Source organism: Sphaerodactylus townsendi, linkage group LG03, assembly GCF_021028975.2.
Source record: "Sphaerodactylus townsendi isolate TG3544 linkage group LG03, MPM_Stown_v2.3, whole genome shotgun sequence".
Taxonomy (NCBI): domain Eukaryota; kingdom Metazoa; phylum Chordata; class Lepidosauria; order Squamata; family Sphaerodactylidae; genus Sphaerodactylus; species Sphaerodactylus townsendi.
The window spans coordinates 161,140,012-161,159,423 of NC_059427.1; the positions used below are offsets into that span (position 1 = coordinate 161,140,012).

General features: G+C 58.5%; 1 protein-coding gene across 4 annotated transcripts; it reads left to right on the plus strand.

Annotated features, from left to right (window-relative positions):
• The first annotated feature begins 13,891 nt into the window (after positions 1–13,891).
• On the plus strand, positions 13,892–19,163 carry TMEM205 (transmembrane protein 205). Of its 4 annotated transcripts, none has more exons than XM_048487633.1 (4): positions 13,892–13,991; positions 16,582–16,697; positions 16,952–17,115; positions 18,543–19,163. In XM_048487633.1, the coding sequence occupies exons 2-4, from the start codon at positions 16,598–16,600 to the stop codon at positions 18,843–18,845; spliced, it is 567 nt and encodes a 188-aa protein (XP_048343590.1). In that variant the 5' UTR covers positions 13,892–13,991; positions 16,582–16,597; the 3' UTR covers positions 18,846–19,163. The 4 variants fall into 4 exon arrangements, with proteins under 4 accessions (XP_048343590.1, XP_048343592.1, XP_048343593.1 ...); XM_048487635.1 differs by lacking the exon at positions 13,892–13,991 and adding an exon at positions 13,994–14,015; XM_048487636.1 differs by lacking the exon at positions 13,892–13,991 and adding an exon at positions 14,022–14,179.
• Positions 19,164–19,412: the final 249 nt, after the last annotated feature.

The window sequence follows — 19,412 nt, forward strand, 5'->3', positions numbered from 1 at the left end:
CCCACTACAAGGAGCCCCCCACCTCCCCGAGGGGTATCCTCAGTGCGAGAGGATATCTGACCACCAGCTAAGGAAGGGATCCCATCTAAGGGAGCATCTTCCACCACCTCAGACTGGCACCCTCTGTCTCACAGAACTTATTTCCAAAGACTAAGTTATTGTTGTTGTATTTTCTAAAGTTATTTTCTAAAGCACTTTTCACAGTAAAAAAAATTTTTTAAGCATTTTGAGAATGTTGTCTAAATTTTTTATTTCTGCTGTGTGGCATGGCCCATTGCTGTGCTCAGATTTGTGAGTTGGGGCATATTCTATAATGTGATGATTTAGAAATGACCTGGTGCAAAAAAAATTTTTTTTTGGTCGTGGTGGGGGGGCATACAACTCAGGTTTTGCCCAGGGCTACAGTTTGCCTCGTTACGCCCCTGCTCTTGAATAACACGTGCCTTTCTATACTAAAACCTCAGTATTCAGGTTAAATTGCCATGTTGGCATTTTGCAATAAATAAGTGGGTTTTGGGTTGCAGTTTGGGCACTCGGTCTCGAAAAGGTTCGCCATCACTGGCCTAGGGTGATCAGTTTGTTCTCAATGTGGATCCACATTTTAGGGATATTATGAAGGGGCCCCCAGCTGATTACTTGTTTGCTGACTTCATAGCACAGATGGAGCATCATGTGCACCACCAAGATTGTGAATGACCTTTGTCATAGCAGCTTGCAGAGCAGGCGGGCAGGCGGGGACTCTTAAGAGCCATTTGCCCGGCGTTTCCTCTCAACCTCCCCCCCTTCCCCATGTAATGCTTTTGTCTCTGCAGTGAAAAATATATGAATATCAGAATTTTCCCCTAGTAGGGGCATGAGGGGAGTTCGGGATACTTTGGCGCAATCATTTATCAGATGGGCAACTGAGGCAATTTGCTCCAAACCATCAAGTAAGCAATGATTCGGACTAAGTTCAATGCTCTGGTTTAAGGAGAAACAAAATGTGCTAATTAGATGAGCTGGAATCCACACCCTACAAGGAGAGACTTAGGGAGCTGGGGATGTTTAGTTTGGTGAAGAGAAGGTTAAGAGGGGACATGATGGCCATGCTTAGATATTTGAAGGGATGTCATGTTGGAGAGGGAGCAAGCTTGCTTTCTGAGGCTCCAGAGACTAGGACCAGGGGTAATGGGTTCAAGGTGATGGAAAAGAGATTCCACCTAAACATCAGGAAGAACTTTCTGACCGTCAGGGCTGTGTGACAGTGTAATGCACTACCTCAGAGCGTGGTGGAGTCTCCTTCTTTGGAGGCTTTTAAACAGAGGCTGAATGGTCATCTGTCAGGAGTGCTTTGATTGTGTGTTCCTGCATGGCAGGGGGTTGGACTTGATGGCCCTTGGGGTCTTCTCCAACTCTGTGATCACTACTGCACAGAGGATTATCGGCTGCCCTCTCCCCTCCTTGGAAGAACTCTATAATTCCTGAAGCCTAAAAAAAGCTCAAAATATCCTGAGAGACCCGTCTCATCCAGCACTCTCTTTTTGAACTGTTACCATCCGGCAGATGATACAGGTCTATAAAAACTAGGACAAAGAGGCTTAGAGACAGCTTCTACTCTAGAGCTGTGGCTATGCTAAACTCCGGGGCTTCGTGTTGATGTGTTTGGGGCTGTGTAGGGATGGGTGGAGGAAGGGGAAAGTGAGGATGGGGTATGAGTCTGGAATTGTGTGCATCGAGGAATGCTGCTGTAAATTTCGTTGTGCGTGCACAATGACAATAAAATGCTTATGCTTATGATTCTATGTAATATGCAGATTTTTCACTTTCATGGTGCATCTTTTTGATGTGCCATAAATGAGACACCTTGGTGACCATTCCCCAGCACCCACACAACTTCTCAAAGAAATGACTTGTCTCAGTAACAAAGGACATTAAACCACAAGTTTATTAAAATCCGTGTCAAGGTGGACAGGTCTTGGTCATTTGGTGGAGGCCTGGCTGCGGCGGCAGTCGAAGGCGAGCGCCCGAGTATTCTGCAGCTTTCCAAGGACTGTGCTGCCCTGGTCTCTTGGTGGCTGCTGGTAGTGCTGGTGACAGTGGCCTCCTGGGGACTTCAAGTGGTCTTCTCCAGGAAGAGTTGTGCTAATTTCCTTTCCCTCCTGCCAGGTGACCCCTGCAGCTGTGTCACAGGGAAGGAGGAAGGATCCGTGGGGACACTTGCAACAGAAAGGCACAGAGGTGAGGCAAGGAACGGGGCAAAGAGAGACCCTACGGAGATGGTGGTCTTCAGTGACACCAGTGGAGTGCAGAGCCAGGCCGCAGCTCCTCCCACAAAGCCCATCAATGGGAAGTGTAATTTGGGGAGGCTGCTTGGAACCCTTGAGGATTGGAAACCACAACAATGGGAAACGGTTTGCACCCAGCAGCAGCCTGGGCAGCACAGCGGCCCCAGCCCGAAAAGCAAACAATGGCCGCCCCAATCTACCTGCCCCCAAAGTGGAAGCAGGACAGGAGGAAGCAGTTAGGGAGTTGACAGCTACCGCATTGCTGATGAACAAATGCTCACCGCACTGGGGTGTTGTGGGGTTTCCGGGCTGTATGGCCATGTTCCATTAGCATTTTCCCCTGACGTTTTGCCTGCATCTGTGGCTGGCATCTTCAGAGGACCTGATGGTAGTAAAGCTTTATGCTTTACTGCCATCAGATCCTCTGAGGATGCCAGCCACAGATACAGGTGAAACGTCAGGGGAAAATGCTAATGGAACACGGCCATACAGCCCGGAAACCCCACAACACCCCAGTGATTCCGGCTGTGAAAGCCTTTGACAATACAGCTCGCTGCAGTGTTGGAAGAATTTCTGTGGTTGGGTTCTGCTCCTGGCTACCAGTGCCGCCCCCCGCCCCCCGCCCCCCATGGTAGTGTCCCAATGGACAAGTCCCCGTAAGTTAAATGGCTGGTTTGCCCCACAGGTTTGTGTATTTGGTGAAGAGACCCTTAAGACTGTAAAAGTTAAGGCTGGGCTCTACCTCAGCCCACCTTGGAAGACCCCCCAGGTGAATAGTTGTGGGCCTGAGTGGATATATGAGCACCAGGGCAAGGCATGCAGGATCGATCCCATGCTCAGGAATTGTGGGAAAGCAGTGAGGTTGTCAGCCTCCAGGACAGGCCTCCTGGAATTAAAAACTGATCTCCACAGGCAGCTCCTCTGTAGCAAAGGGCATTATACACCCCTCTCTTCAAATGCTGCCCTCCACGGGATCCACCCCCAAGTCTCTAGGGATCCACCAACCTAGAGCCGGCAACCGCAGCCGGCTGTCATTCAACACAACTCTTCCAGATAGGGATTGGAGGCCCAGGCTGGGAAAAGCACCTGCTTCCCACCAAGCCTGAGCCCCCTGACTGCTGGTTCCAGGTCAGCCACAGGATTGGCTTATTGGCTACCAGCTCAGGGCTGGGGATTTTTTGGGGTGGGGTGGGGTGGAGCCTAGGGAGGACAGGCTTTGGCAGGGGTGTCAAACTTGTGGCCCTCCAGATGTTCATGAACTACAATTCACATCAGTCCCTCCCAACATGAACATTGGTTATACTGGCAAGGGCTGATGGGAATTGTAGTTCATGAACATCTGGAGGGCCACGAATTTGACACCTGTGGCCTTTGGGAAGGACAGGGACCACAATGGGGTATAAGAAGGAGAAGAAGAGTTTGGATTTATACCCCACCTTTCTGTCCTGTAAGGAGACTCAAGGTGGCTTACAAGCTCCTTTCCCTTCCTCTCCCCACAACAGACACCTTGTGAGGTAGGTGGGGCTGAGAGAGTCCCGAGAGAACTGTGATTAGCCTCGGGTCACCCAGCAGGAATGTAGGAGTGCGGAAACACATCTTGTGCACCAGATAAGCCTCCGCCGCTCAGGTGGGGGAGTGGGGGATCAAACCTGATTCTCCAGATCAAATCCACCTGCTCTTCACCACTACACCACGCTGGCTCTATCGAGGTCCCCTCCCAAGGCGGCCGCTTTCTCCAGGGGGGCTGAAGCCTGCAGCCTGGAGAGCAGTCGCAAGACCCCACTTGGGGACTGGCACCCCCACTACGCCTCCCTTTGATGAATGCAAAAAAAGGGATCTTGCTTTCTAGCTGGTTGCTGAGGACAGCCTATCAGCCCCACCGTTGGCTGCCCAGGTCCCTTTAGGCAAACTGTGTTCCACTCTGGCTTGCTGCTGGCTCCAGCACGGTCATGGCACTCCTCCTGGGGCTCGACCTCCGTTTCCTGGCCCCCTCCAATTCTCCTGAATGCACCCTTGTCGCGTACACTGATGTCACAGCCCAGCTCCTTTTCTGGTACATGGTGATGTCACATACTTCCTGTCACATCTAGCAGCTCAGTGGACCCTGGTTCAGCAAAGGCTGAAGGCCACTGGCTACAGTGAAAGAAGAAGAGTTGGACTTCTATCCCCTCTTTCTATCCTGTAAGGAGACTCAAAGGGGCTTACAAGCTCCTCTCCCTTCTCTCCTCCACAACAAACACCCTGTGAGGTGGGTGGGGCTGAGAGAGCTCCAAAGAACTGTGACTAGCCCGAGGTCACTCAGCTGGCATGTGTTGGAGTGCACAAGCTAATCTAGTTCCCCAGATAAGCCTCCACAGCTCAAGTGGCAGAGCGGAGAATCAAAGCCAATTCTCCAGATTAGAGTGCACCTGCTCTTAACCGCTACACCACGGTGGCTCACTGGAAGGGACCAGCTTATCTACATTTCAGTAGCTGTGGGCCTCAGAAGAGCTCTTGGACAGCCCCTGGCTTTGGAAGCTTGAACCCCTCTGCCCCACTGGTGTGGTTTGTCATCTTTGGGGTAGTTCTCCTGCGCCGGATATGAGTCTTGTCTGTACAAAAAGCACCGAAAATCCTATGTTCAGCCTCTCCTGTCAATGAAAAGCTCCCCCCCTAACCAACTTCGAGCAAATCTCTTTTTTTTAGGATTGAAAATCTACAAGGTAGTAGCTCCTCATACTTCTGAGGAGCGCTTTCTGGCCTTGGTTCTTCGACTGCTGGAGGGTGTGGGAGGGGGCATCGTGATTGGTCCTTGTTGGAGGGGGCGTCGTGATTAGTCCTTGTTGGAGGGGGTGCTGTGATTAGTCCTTGTGGAGCCCAGCTTCCATAGGGAGGCACCGGAAGTCCACAGCAAGGAGAAGAGGAGAGAGAATGACCAATTCTGCTCTTTCCAGGGGGCAGGAGGAGAGCCCATGCCCGTGCAGCTAATTGTGACCCTTGTCTTTAATAAAATCCTTGAAAACCTACAAGCGTTTTATTGTCTGGGGGGGGGACTGACCCCCACCCCCACCCCCTGGAAAGTTGGCCCAGTTTCATTCTGCCTCTCCTCCTTCCACCCAGCACTTCATAGCATCAGACATTTGCTACGAAGACCAAGATATTACATCTTAGAGGATATGACGGAAGGGGATGGATGGAGAGCACGTGAGAAGTATTCCCCCCCCCCCCAACTTCCACACACGCTGTGCTCTGCAGTGAGGGCACTGGGAGAGGCTTCGTGGGTCAGACCTCGCTGGTGACTGACCGGGAAGGAATGAGGACGTCAGGGGTGGTGGGGAAGAGACACAGCTGAGGGTCAGGTGACCTCTGCAGGCACAGCTCCGCGATTCTGCAAGAGAAAGAGAGAGGCAGAGAGATGGGGGTGGGGGGTTTAACTCTGACCGCACTTTGCGGAGAGCAAGGCAAAGTGTGCATCTCTCCTGCCTGGTATCGTCCTAAGAAAGCTGACACTCTTCCAATCGGTATAGCCAGGATGGATAGCCAGGATAGAGCACACAGATTGAGCCTGGGCTTCCCACCCTGTGTCCCATGGAAGTCACAGGCGAGTTATAGGCTGAGCCTGGGCTTCCCACCCTGTGTCCCATGGAAGTCACAGGCGAGTTATAGGCTGAGCCTGGGCTTCCCACCCTGTGTCCCATGGAAGTCACAGGCGAGTTATAGGCTGAGCCTGGGCTTCCCACCCTGTGTCCCATGGAAGTCACAGGCGAGTTATAGGCTGAGTCTGGGCTTCCCACCCTGTGTCCCATGGAAGTCACAGGTGAGTTGCAGGTTCTCCTTCATGCCTGTGCGCACAGTCTGACTCGGAGTTGGTCGTGACTAAGGCATACATAAGGAACGGGATTCTACTGCCTCCACTGCCCCATTTTGTTGGTTTGAAATTGTCTGGGGGTACTATTTACCCAGTGTCCACAATTGTATCTCACTAATGGGTCAAATATCAGACCCCTGGGACCACTGAAGGGTTGGAGAACAGAGATTTAGTGGGGCTGAAGCCCCCTCTCAATGAAGGCCATAGTTGTGATCTGAATTGAGCACTGTGCATGTGGTAGCAGTTTCTGCAAGAACAACATACAGCACGGGGACCCCAGCCACAACCTGGCCCTCTGCCATGTGTGAAGAAGCCCCTCCCCCCCCCAGTCACCACAGCCTTTAGTTGGACTAAACTGCAGAGTAAAAGAAGGTGGAAGGAGAAGGGATCTGACTGGAGCAGAACGCAGAAAGGTTTTAGCACAGGGGGGTGCAACCTGTGGCTCTCCAGATGTTCATGACTACAATTCCCATCAACCCCTGCCAGCATGGCCAATTGGCCATGTAGTTCATGAACATCTGGAGAGCCACAGGTTGTTTTCGCAGCTCCGAAAGCCCTTTCATCCAACTCTCCCATGGTGGGCCATAACATATATTCATATTTTGCAGCACCAGGAAATAAAACAGCCCCACAGAACTGCCTCACTGCTTACTTATCCTAAGCCCGTGGTGGCGAACCTTTGGCACTCCAGATGTTATGGACTACAATTCCCATCAGCCCCTTCAGGCATGGCCAATTGGCCATGCTGACAGGGGCTGATGGGAATTGTAGTCCATAACATCTGGCCCCACCCCCCCCCCCCCCCACCCCCCCCCCCCCCCACCCCCCCCCCCCCCCACCCCCCCCCCCCCCCACCCCCCCCCCCCCCCACCCCCCCCCCCCCCCACCCCCCCCCCCCCCCACCCCCCCCCCCCCCCACCCCCCCCCCCCCCCACCCCCCCCCCCCCCCACCCCCCCCCCCCCCCACCCCCCCCCCCCCCCACCCCCCCCCCCCCCCACCCCCCCCCCCCCCCACCCCCCCCCCCCCCCACCCCCCCCCCCCCCCACCCCCCCCCCCCCCCACCCCCCCCCCCCCCCACCCCCCCCCCCCCCCACCCCCCCCCCCCCCCACCCCCCCCCCCCCCCACCCCCCCCCCCCCCCACCCCCCCCCCCCCCCACCCCCCCCCCCCCCCACCCCCCCCCCCCCCCACCCCCCCCCCCCCCCACCCCCCCCCCCCCCCACCCCCCCCCCCCCCCACCCCCCCCCCCCCCCACCCCCCCCCCCCCCCACCCCCCCCCCCCCCCACCCCCCCCCCCCCCCACCCCCCCCCCCCCCCACCCCCCCCCCCCCCCACCCCCCCCCCCCCCCACCCCCCCCCCCCCCCACCCCCCCCCCCCCCCACCCCCCCCCCCCCCCACCCCCCCCCCCCCCCACCCCCCCCCCCCCCCACCCCCCCCCCCCCCCACCCCCCCCCCCCCCCACCCCCCCCCCCCCCCACCCCCCCCCCCCCCCACCCCCCCCCCCCCCCACCCCCCCCCCCCCCCACCCCCCCCCCCCCCCACCCCCCCCCCCCCCCACCCCCCCCCCCCCCCACCCCCCCCCCCCCCCACCCCCCCCCCCCCCCACCCCCCCCCCCCCCCACCCCCCCCCCCCCCCACCCCCCCCCCCCCCCACCCCCCCCCCCCCCCACCCCCCCCCCCCCCCACCCCCCCCCCCCCCCACCCCCCCCCCCCCCCACCCCCCCCCCCCCCCACCCCCCCCCCCCCCCACCCCCCCCCCCCCCCACCCCCCCCCCCCCCCACCCCCCCCCCCCCCCACCCCCCCCCCCCCCCACCCCCCCCCCCCCCCACCCCCCCCCCCCCCCACCCCCCCCCCCCCCCACCCCCCCCCCCCCCCACCCCCCCCCCCCCCCACCCCCCCCCCCCCCCACCCCCCCCCCCCCCCACCCCCCCCCCCCCCCACCCCCCCCCCCCCCCACCCCCCCCCCCCCCCACCCCCCCCCCCCCCCACCCCCCCCCCCCCCCACCCCCCCCCCCCCCCACCCCCCCCCCCCCCCACCCCCCCCCCCCCCCACCCCCCCCCCCCCCCACCCCCCCCCCCCCCCACCCCCCCCCCCCCCCACCCCCCCCCCCCCCCACCCCCCCCCCCCCCCACCCCCCCCCCCCCCCACCCCCCCCCCCCCCCACCCCCCCCCCCCCCCACCCCCCCCCCCCCCCACCCCCCCCCCCCCCCACCCCCCCCCCCCCCCACCCCCCCCCCCCCCCACCCCCCCCCCCCCCCACCCCCCCCCCCCCCCACCCCCCCCCCCCCCCACCCCCCCCCCCCCCCACCCCCCCCCCCCCCCACCCCCCCCCCCCCCCACCCCCCCCCCCCCCCACCCCCCCCCCCCCCCACCCCCCCCCCCCCCCACCCCCCCCCCCCCCCACCCCCCCCCCCCCCCACCCCCCCCCCCCCCCACCCCCCCCCCCCCCCACCCCCCCCCCCCCCCACCCCCCCCCCCCCCCACCCCCCCCCCCCCCCACCCCCCCCCCCCCCCACCCCCCCCCCCCCCCACCCCCCCCCCCCCCCACCCCCCCCCCCCCCCACCCCCCCCCCCCCCCACCCCCCCCCCCCCCCACCCCCCCCCCCCCCCACCCCCCCCCCCCCCCACCCCCCCCCCCCCCCACCCCCCCCCCCCCCCACCCCCCCCCCCCCCCACCCCCCCCCCCCCCCACCCCCCCCCCCCCCCACCCCCCCCCCCCCCCACCCCCCCCCCCCCCCACCCCCCCCCCCCCCCACCCCCCCCCCCCCCCACCCCCCCCCCCCCCCACCCCCCCCCCCCCCCACCCCCCCCCCCCCCCACCCCCCCCCCCCCCCACCCCCCCCCCCCCCCACCCCCCCCCCCCCCCACCCCCCCCCCCCCCCACCCCCCCCCCCCCCCACCCCCCCCCCCCCCCACCCCCCCCCCCCCCCACCCCCCCCCCCCCCCACCCCCCCCCCCCCCCACCCCCCCCCCCCCCCACCCCCCCCCCCCCCCACCCCCCCCCCCCCCCACCCCCCCCCCCCCCCACCCCCCCCCCCCCCCACCCCCCCCCCCCCCCACCCCCCCCCCCCCCCACCCCCCCCCCCCCCCACCCCCCCCCCCCCCCACCCCCCCCCCCCCCCACCCCCCCCCCCCCCCACCCCCCCCCCCCCCCACCCCCCCCCCCCCCCACCCCCCCCCCCCCCCACCCCCCCCCCCCCCCACCCCCCCCCCCCCCCACCCCCCCCCCCCCCCACCCCCCCCCCCCCCCACCCCCCCCCCCCCCCACCCCCCCCCCCCCCCACCCCCCCCCCCCCCCACCCCCCCCCCCCCCCACCCCCCCCCCCCCCCACCCCCCCCCCCCCCCACCCCCCCCCCCCCCCACCCCCCCCCCCCCCCACCCCCCCCCCCCCCCACCCCCCCCCCCCCCCACCCCCCCCCCCCCCCACCCCCCCCCCCCCCCACCCCCCCCCCCCCCCACCCCCCCCCCCCCCCACCCCCCCCCCCCCCCACCCCCCCCCCCCCCCACCCCCCCCCCCCCCCACCCCCCCCCCCCCCCACCCCCCCCCCCCCCCACCCCCCCCCCCCCCCACCCCCCCCCCCCCCCACCCCCCCCCCCCCCCACCCCCCCCCCCCCCCACCCCCCCCCCCCCCCACCCCCCCCCCCCCCCACCCCCCCCCCCCCCCACCCCCCCCCCCCCCCACCCCCCCCCCCCCCCACCCCCCCCCCCCCCCACCCCCCCCCCCCCCCACCCCCCCCCCCCCCCACCCCCCCCCCCCCCCACCCCCCCCCCCCCCCACCATTGGCCATGCTGGTAGGGGCTGATGGGAATTGTAGTTCCTGAACGTCTGGAGAGCTGCAGGTTCCCTACCCCTGCCCTAGGCAGATATGCCACTGCTAAAACTCCATATAAAACAGCAGTTAATACAATCAAATAAGAAGCGTCCAGAAAACCCACATTTAAAACCTTCCCCAAAAAGGAGGAATGGCGGGCCCCTCAATATGAGGGTTACCCTGATGTAAAACAGTGCAGAGAGCAGAGAGGGGGCACCCGGCACTCCAAATCAGCCAGTCTGGGAACAAGATGTCAGAACTGGTCTTGTATCTTGTGCCACATCTGGTTTGGAAGACTTGGTGGAGGGTGCTTGTGCATGCTCAGGATCTGACCAATACTTACATCTGGGGCTAAGAAATCTTGCAATAAAAAGAACAATCTATCTGATCAACACCCCCTGGCCCCCTTGTGGGTTCGCCTCTGTGATTCCTGCTGGAAGGAAGGACGCCTGCTGCATGGGCCGGGCTCTTCCTGGGTTGGTCCTAGACCTCAGTATACAAGATGAGCAAGGAACAGTACGGAGGCTGCAGAAAAAATTATTCTGTCTGGCTCAAAGAACAGTGTTAAAACTGTACCTTTAACAGAAAGAACTAAAAAGTACTGTATCAAATTGCCCAATTAACAATGAAGAATAACACAAAACGTGGATAACACATGACGGAAAAGGGATCCCAAAATATACACAAAGGACAAAAAGGCTTCATATAAATGATACAGATCCCTTCAATGACAAACCCATAAACATCACAAACTGGAAGCATTCCAATTGCCGGATGTTCAGCTGGATTCCGCTTCAGGAGATAGGCCACATCCAACATAAGAACATAAGAACTAGCCTGCTGGATCAGACCAGAGTCCATCTAGTCCAGCTCTCTGCTACTCGCAGTGGCTCACCAGGTGCCTTTGGGAGCTCACATGCAGGAGGTGAAAGCAATGGCCTTCTGCTGCTGCTGTTCCCGAGCACCTGGTCTGCTAAGGCATTTGCAGCCTCAGATCAAGAAGGATCAAGATGGGTAGCCAGAGATCGACTTCTCCTCCATCAATCTGTCCAAGCCCCTTTTAAAGCTATCCGAACATCAGTTAGTGGTGGTAGTGTTAACCGGGGTGAGTTCAAAGCTTTCAACCTTGGTCTTCTTCAGCCACAACATTTATATACAGAAAGTGACAAGGCATCTAGGCCAAAAATATAACTTAAAAAAAAGCAACAGACAACATGCCTCTAACCTCCCCAGAACAGGCCCTCAGGAAGCAGGGATAGACACGGCCCACTGCCCAAGACTGGGCAATGTGGGCCACAACTGGCGCTGCAGGCAGGAGAAGACAGATGTCCTGTTTGTAAGGTTCCTGAGAGCAGCAGGAGGCTTCAAGGACCCCCAGGACCAGATTCTGTCGCCTGCCCGGTTCCTGGGGGGATCTGGGGGTAGATTGTCAAAAACACCAACAACAGAGGATGTGGCTGTTGTGGGCTTCCGGGCTGCGTGGCCGTGGTCTGGTAGATCTTCTTCCTAACGTTTCGCCTGCATCCGTGGCTGGCATCTTCAGAGGTGTATCACAGAGGGAAGTGTGTTACACACTGTGTCCAGGACACATATAGTAATTCAGCCACCGATGCAGGCGAAACAAGATCTACCAGACCATAGCCACACAGCCCATAAAACTCACAACAACCAGTTAAAACCGGCCACGAAAGCCTTCGACAGTGCAACAGAGGATGTGTTTCCCCGGCTTTAAGCCTACTGGCAGCCAGGTTTCATCCCCAAATTGGCTACAGGGTCACTTTCTCCTAGACTTCGCCCTTCCTTATGTTGGGCATAAACTGGTTAGCGGAGTAAAATAATCCCCAGAGGCTAAGATGCAGAGGTGGGATCCAGCAGGTTCTCACAGGTTCCCGAGAGTAGGTTACCAGGGGCGTACCTAGGCAAACTGGCGCCCAGGGACAAAACCTGAGTTTGGCGCCCCCCCCCCCCCCCCGCGTATGGGCGGCCACCCTCCCCCACCATGACCAAACAATGATTTTTTGTACCAGCTCACAAAACACCTCACACTCCCAGCAAAACATACATGGCTCTCTCCCCACCAACTCTTTTCCTAATTTCCTAATCACAACAACCCTACGAGGTAGGTTGTTAGCCTGAGAAACAACTCCAAGCCAGCGCAAGTGGGTATTAAGCATGTAAATCTCTCACAAATCACCCCCAGCAAAACATTTACGAAACAAATGTCAGCATCCTCTCTCACAAAACATCTCCAGTGGAATCCACCCCCAAACAGCATCACTTTCAATGGTGCTTAAACTAGGGAGCTCAGATTCTTCTTTTAAATCTACCTTAAAGGGAGAATCTGGGGTCCCCGGTTAAAACAAAATTGAAAGTGATGCTGTTTGGGGGTGGATTCTCCCCCGCCCTGAAACAGCATCACTTTTGAGGGTTGGAGATTCAAATGAAACAAATAGCAGATTCGGCTGGAATCTGGGCAAATTTCGGCACATTCGGACAGAAATTGTCTGATTATGTCCTGCCCAAATATGAACAAATGCAAGGTATTTGGGTTTGGGGGGGGGGTATTTTTGGTGTTTTTTTCGGCCTGCAGGGAGCGCATTTTTAAAGCCCTGATGATACCACCCGAGTTTGGCGATGTTTGGTTCAGGGACAGCAAAGTTATGGACGCCCAAAGGGGGTGCCCCCATCCCCATTGTTTTCAATGGGAGCTAACCTGAGATGGGGGCTACCCATTTGAGGGACCATAACTTTGGTCCCCCTGAAGATAACTTCACCAAACTTGGGTGGCATCATAAGAATAATTAACAGAAATTTTGGTGTCACTAGCTTTAAAAATACATCCCTTCCAGACACCCCAAGAAATTTGCCCAAGATTCTTTGTTTTGCAGTGACTTTGCTCCATTGTAGCTAATGAGGAATTTCTGAGGCAGGCCAAAAATGGAAAACCACTAAAAAAAACCCTGCAGGCCGGAACGTGAAAAAACACTTAAAAATTAAAAACACACAAACAACCCTGAAATGTTGGCGCCCCCCCACGTAACTAAATGGGGGGCTCCCGGGGACATAGGGTACCCCCTGTCCCTAGGCAGGAACGCCACTGTAGGTTACTAATTATTTATGTGTGCCGAGAGGGGGTTACAAATTGGTGATTTTGCCCCGTGATTTTTGCCTTAGTTACGCCCCTCCTCTCAGCAGTAGCGCGCAGAACTTGAAGCAGTCTAGCAGGAGGTGCACCGGCGTGCGTGGCAGCCTGCGCCTGAGTGCATTCGTTTCCTGCCCAAGGACCGGAACAGCGGCTGCGTCCTTGCCATAGCCCCGCCCAGGAATGCCCTGCCCCTGGAATGCCTGGCCACACCCCCGTCGTGCCCCGCCCAGCCATGGGAACCTGTTACTAAAATTTTTGGATCCCACCACTGCTAAGATGTCTCGAGCCTGCAACATGTCTACAAGGGAAAGGGGTCAACAACAGACAGCAGTCAGACTTTTCTTTCTATCCTGCAAGTCTCAAGGCTGAACGAATAAGGGCTGCTGGAGGATGGGGAACCGCATTGCACAGCCTGATCTCACAACAGAAAATAAGCAGGGTGGGTGGGAGTCTCCAAGGAAGACCCTGCAGAGGAAGGCCGGGCCAAACCACCCCAAGGGACCTAAGAGCCCGTCTTGATCTGTGTGCGGGCTTCTCTTCTTTGCCGGAAGAGCCCTGGCCCCCCATCCCTGCGCTTCTCTGGCACCCAAAGCCCCCGCCTCGGGCCAAAGCGGCCCCTGGCCAAATGGGGGAAGACAGCTGGGGGGGGGTCCTGCTCCCTACCCCCACTGCGGAGGCTGCAAGTTCAACCGGGACTGGCTGGCTGGGGGAGGGAAGGGGGCGCGCACTCACCGGAACCGCCGGCCGCTCCATTGCCTCCAGAAGCCCCCGCCCGCCTGGCCAGTCCAGTCCAGCCCGCCCCTCCCCTCCTGCATGGGGGCGGGGCCTACTCAACAAAGGGGCGTGGCGTGGCCTCCTTTCATGACGCCCCAGCCCCCCCTCCCCCCCCCCCCGAGGGGAGAGCCCGGCAGAGACCAGGTGAGCGGCGGCCTCAGCAGAAGGGTACGGAGGCGGGTGCTGCCTAAGCAGCCTTTGCCTTCCGAACGTCACGACAGTCAGCCGGGGAGCCTCGCTTTGCAGACCCGGAAGCGAACGGGGCGTGCCCGCGCTGGAGCAAAGGCTTTGCTTGCTGCTCTCGCTGGAGCGCTTGAGCCGGAGTGCGGAAGGTGGGGGAGCGCGGGAGAACCGGCCGCCCTCTTCCTCGCCAGCCCCATGGGCCGCCCGGGCGCTCCCGCGGCTTCTCCTCCCCTCGCACGGGCAACTTGGGGAGGGGCGGGCGGCGCCGGGCCACGGAGAGGGGTCTAGCTAGCACGAAGCCCCCCTCCCTTGGCTTCGGGGCTGGGCACAGGGGTCGACCCCCCCCACCCTAGGGAAGCATCCCCCTGTCCCGGGCCTCTTTGCTGGCCCTGCGGACGCCCTCGTGGCCACGTTTGCAAACTCTCCCAGTGGCCTTTGGCACAGTGGGTGGGGGAGGGAGTGGAGCCGCTTTTCTCGTCTGGCCCCAATTAGCGTCTTCTTTCTAGCTCTGCCCCCCCCCCCCCCCCCGACTGTGCTGGAACGAGGCTCTGTGCTCGGATGACTTCTTTATCCGGAAACAGCATCAGGAATAAGCAGTTAGGCTTTTATTGCAAGCAAGCAGTAATAATAAAGGCTTTGCTTGCTGCTTGCAATGAAGACTTTTATAGAACTGTATAAGTAGAAAAGCGCCCTCTGCATTATTTCAGTGCCCTGTGGGACACAACACCACCCCTGACCACCAGTTCCCGGGGTGGCCCCTCACCAGTTCCAGGGTCCAAGCAAACTCCACACCGCACCACTGCAAGTACTAGGACAGCAGGTGTCCCAGGAGCTGATAAGGCCTTGCTTTGGAAGCAAAAGCACAAAGGGTGAGAAAGCACAACCAGTCAGGCACAGTAATTAAATAGTAGGGGGGAATGAGGAGAGGAAGGATCCCAAGTTCCAGGCAGGAGATGGGGCAGAATCCACCCAGACATGGGCTCATCATGACACTCTGGTGGAGTTTGTGCCAAAGTCTGGGGCCAGCCACCGAGAACGTTCTCCTGTGTCCTCCCTCCACGCTGCGGAGGGGACCACTAGGAGAGCCCTCAACCTCAGTGCTTGGACAGGTCCATATGGGCACAGGCACTCCTTCTGATAGGTATGACCCAAGCCCTTTAGGGCAGTGATGGTGAACCTTTTTGAGACCGAGTGCCCAAATTGCAACCCCAAACCCGCTTATATATTGCCAAGTGCCAACACGGCAATTTAACCTGAATACTGAGGTTTTAATTTAGAAAAAACGGTTGGTTCCGAGGCGTGTTTTACTCGGGAGTAAGCTTGGTGGTAATCAGTGGCTTGGCTTTGAAGCAACCGTGCAACACTTGGATTGGTGAATCACGACCCTAGGCGGGTTTACTCAGAAGCAAGCCCCATTGCCAGCAACCGAGCTTACTCCCGGGTAAAGGATTGCGCTTTAGTTCTTTGCATGAAAATCAGTGGGGTTTAACAGTGCTTAACAGGGTTACCTACACTGCTTCCCCAAAACTAGATCTTCGGTTTAATGCTAATAATCGAGCCCAGGCCAGCCTAGATGGGGGGGGGGCACTCTGTGCGTACCCACATAGAGGGCTCTGAGTGCCACCTCTGGCACCCGTGCCATAGGTTCGCCACCACTGCTTTAGGACTTTCAACGCCAACATCAAGACCTTGAATCGGGCCCAGCAGCGAATAGGGAGCCAGTTATATGTGCTCAACCACGTTGTCCCGTCAGCAAGGGGAGCCCCTTGTAGGGCACACTGCAGTAGTCAGGGCAGGAGGTTGCCAGAGTGGGAAGCCCTGTGACTAGGTCCCTTCTGTCCAAATATGGGGGAAGCCAGCAAATCAGCCATAGCTGCTGGCAGGTGCCACTAGACTCTTCTGCCACCTGGGCTGCATCCAAGAGCATCCCCAGGTTTCACACCCGGTCCTTAAGGAGCAGCACCTCCCCATCTAGCGCCGGGTGCCCCGTGATCTCCTGGACTCGGAGTCCCGCTACCCACAGCCCTTTTGTCTTATCTAGATTCAGCTTCACTTTGTTGTTCCTCATCCAGTCCATCACCACTTCCAGGCAAGCATCCAGCACCTGGCTCAGGTGGAATAGATGGAAAGGCCCAGTGTGGTCACTGTAATCCTCCCAGGCATGCTCTTGTTTTTTCTCCCCACCTTTGCATGATACTATGGAACAAGCTTGTTTTCTGCTGCTCCAGAGACTAGGACCAGGAGTAATGGGTTCAAGGTGAAGGAAAAGAGATTCCACCTAAACATCAGGAAACACTTCCTGACAGTCAGGGCTGTTGGACAGTGGAATGCACTGCCTCGGAGGGTGGTGGGGTCTCCTCCTTTGGAGGTTTTTAAAGAGAGGCTGGATGATCATATGACAGGAGTGCTTGGTTTGTGTGTCCTTGCATTGCAGGGGGTTGAACTTGATGGCTCTTGGGGTCTCTTTCAACTCTGTGATTCTATGTCCAGCCGTTTGATGGGGATGAATAAATACAGCGGGAATCTCTTGCTTCTCTCTGCCCACTTTTAGGTCCATTGTTACCGAGATGGCGACGGAAGGGGATCCTGGAGACTTTGTCAAAATTGCCCAGCTCTTCCTTCTGTCCACAGTCTGGGGGATGCAGTTATGGGTCACCTTCATAGCAGGTGAGTGGGGGCAAAGCGCAGCTGCCGGTAGCCTGTCTGTGTGGTGAACTCTCTCAGCTCTTCCCAAATCCCTTCATTTCCATTCGCAGCCAGGAGTCCCGAGTCCTGCTTTCCCCGAGTTTTGCTTGGAACTGAACCCAAGAAGCCTGGTTCTGAGCTGCTGGGTCCACCCCATTAAATCCTGCTCGTCCTCTATGGCTTGCAGCAAAACCCAGATGACCTTTGTAACTCTATCTCTTCCCTTTCCTACACAGGGTTTGTCCTTTTCCGGGGGGTGAGCCGGCATACCTTTGGCCTCGTACAAAGTAAGCTCTTCCCCTTCTATTTCTACACCTTGCTTGGCTGCACCTTTCTGAATCTGGGCATCTTTGCTACGTACCATCCACGGGAGCTGCTCAATACCAGGGAAACCATCCAGGTAACTCATCAGTCCTCTTAAAGGTTGCATCCATTGATGGGACCAAAATGTGGGCAGGAGGTACCTGTTGACGTTGGTATCTTCAGTATTCCTGGGGCTTCCCCAAAGTCTTGTCACAACTCTTCACTCACATATCAGAGTATCAATAGTGTGATCAGCCACCATCTTGACTCTGGAAAAATTCCTCCTTGCCTGTTCCTTTCTGCTGCTCCGTTATTCATTTGCAGGTCAGAAGACCCAAAGTATCTTCCGTTCTTCTCATCTGTGACTGGCCCAAGGTCAGGCTTCCAGGGCAGAGTGGGGATTTGAACCTGTCTCCCAGATCACAATCTCAGGCTCTGACCATTATACCACACTGCCTGTCAGGGTCCCAGTGTCTGACTCTGATGGCGGGTTGAGGAGAGACAGGATCTCCAAAGTACATGAAGGTTTAAAGCCTTCAGAATGAAAACGTGTGGCCTATATATAAAGCCTAGCAGTCGTTGATTGCCAACTCCACACAAAGTTGGGCACCAGAGGTGTAGCTAGGGGAAATGGAGGCCGGTGCAAAATCAGTTTTGCTGCCCCCCCCCCCCCCAAATGTATGTTTGTTTGTATTTTTTAGTGTTTATTCAGTCTTTTGGCCTGCAGGGGGCTTAGTTTTTAGGCTAGCAGCATCAAAATTTCAGGGTATCTTTAGGAGATTCTCCTGATGATACCTCCCAGGTTTGGTAAGTTTGGTTAAGGGGTCCAAAGTTATGGACCCTCAAAAGAGTAGCCCCATCTACTATTATCTCCCATTGGAAACAATGGGAGATGGGGGCACCCCCTTTGGACCCCCCAAACCAAACTTCACCAAATCTGGCTGGTATCAGTACGAGACTATCCTGATGATATCACCTAAGTTTAGTGAAGTTTGGTTTGGGGGGTCCAAGTTATGAAACCTCAAAAGGTAACTCCATCTACTATTAGATCCCATTGGAAACATTGGACCCCTTCTTTGAGGGTCCGTAACTTTGGACCCCCTGAACTAAACTTCACCAAACTTGGTTGGTATCAGCAGGAATGTTGCCGGACGATATCCTGAAATTTTGGTGCCGTTATCCTAAAAACTGCACCTCCTGCTGGCCGACAAAGTAAAAACACAAAAAATATCAAAAATACATTTTTGCTGCCAATTGGCCATGCTGGAAGGGGCTGATGGGAATTGTAGTCCATAACATCTGGAGTGCCAAAGGTTCGCCACCATGGTCCTAGGTTCAATTCCCTGTTCGAAAGGTGAGATCGTAGGTGACGCGGAAGACCCTGGGGAGCCACTGCTCCCAGTCGTCTGACCTGGTTGGAGGCAGCTTCATGTGCTTCTCGTGGAATTCCTTTTGGGATCCGATGGGCCGACAACCTCAGTCCACTTTCAGAGGTTTAGGCCTCTCATTTATGTCCCATTGCAGATTGTGCTGTTCTTCGTCTGCCTCGTCCTGGCTGCTGCAAACGCCTCCTGGTTTTCCCAGACTACTACAAAGACCATGTTCAAGATGCAGGAGATTGAGCGGGAGCACGGTCTTGGGGAGGAGGTGGGACTGTCAGTTCACCGGGAGGCTTACCAGCGCCTGAAGGAAAAGGACGCCAAGTATCGGGCTCTGCGCCAGAAGTTCTTCACATTCCACGGCTTGTCGTCCCTCTGCAATCTGGCTTGCGTTGTCTGCACGGGTGTGAATTTGGTGTGCTTAGCTCTGCACCTGGACAGTCTGTGACTAGAAGAGCTATGACCCGAACGGTCCCATTCTCTTCCTCTGCTCTTAATGCAGAATTTATCTTGAGGCACGGCCTCTGAACCTTCTCTGGAAGCCCTTCTGTCACCCGTGTTTGGGCCTCTGCCTTAGCATGAGTGGCTGTCTAGATAAGGCTAGACTAGTCAATGTGTTGGGATGAGATTGGATAATCGACCTGCCAGTGAGCATTGGCTGGGAGCTTTCTAAAAGCTGTGTTGTCGAAGGCTTTCATCGCCGGAATCACTGGAGTGCTGTGTGGTTTCCGGGCTGTATGGCCATGTTCTAGCAGCATTCTCTCCTGACGTTTCACCTGCATCTGTGGCTGGCATCTTCAGAGGATCCTCTGAAGATGATAGCCACAGATGCAGGCGAAACATCAGGAGAGAATGCTGCTAGAACACGGCCATGCAGCCCGGAAACCACACAGCACCCCAGTTTCAAAAACTCTTTGGGTGAAGGGGTTAAGAGCTCTGGATCTCATGAATGAATCTTTATAAGCTACTGAAGAAACACCTGTGTTGAAGTCACTTCTGTTAAGTCCAAAAGGAC

Excerpts from the sequence above, each read along its gene's own strand:
- TMEM205 (XM_048487633.1), top strand. The coding sequence starts at position 16,598 with ATGGCGACGGAAGGGGATCCTGGAGACTTTGTCAAAATTGCCCAGCTC. Across the intron at positions 16,698-16,951 it reads ATGGGTCACCTTCATAGCAG|GGTTTGTCCTTTTCCGGGGG; the intron begins GTGAGTGGGGGC and ends TTTCCTACACAG. Across the intron at positions 17,116-18,542 it reads ATACCAGGGAAACCATCCAG|ATTGTGCTGTTCTTCGTCTG; the intron begins GTAACTCATCAG and ends GTCCCATTGCAG.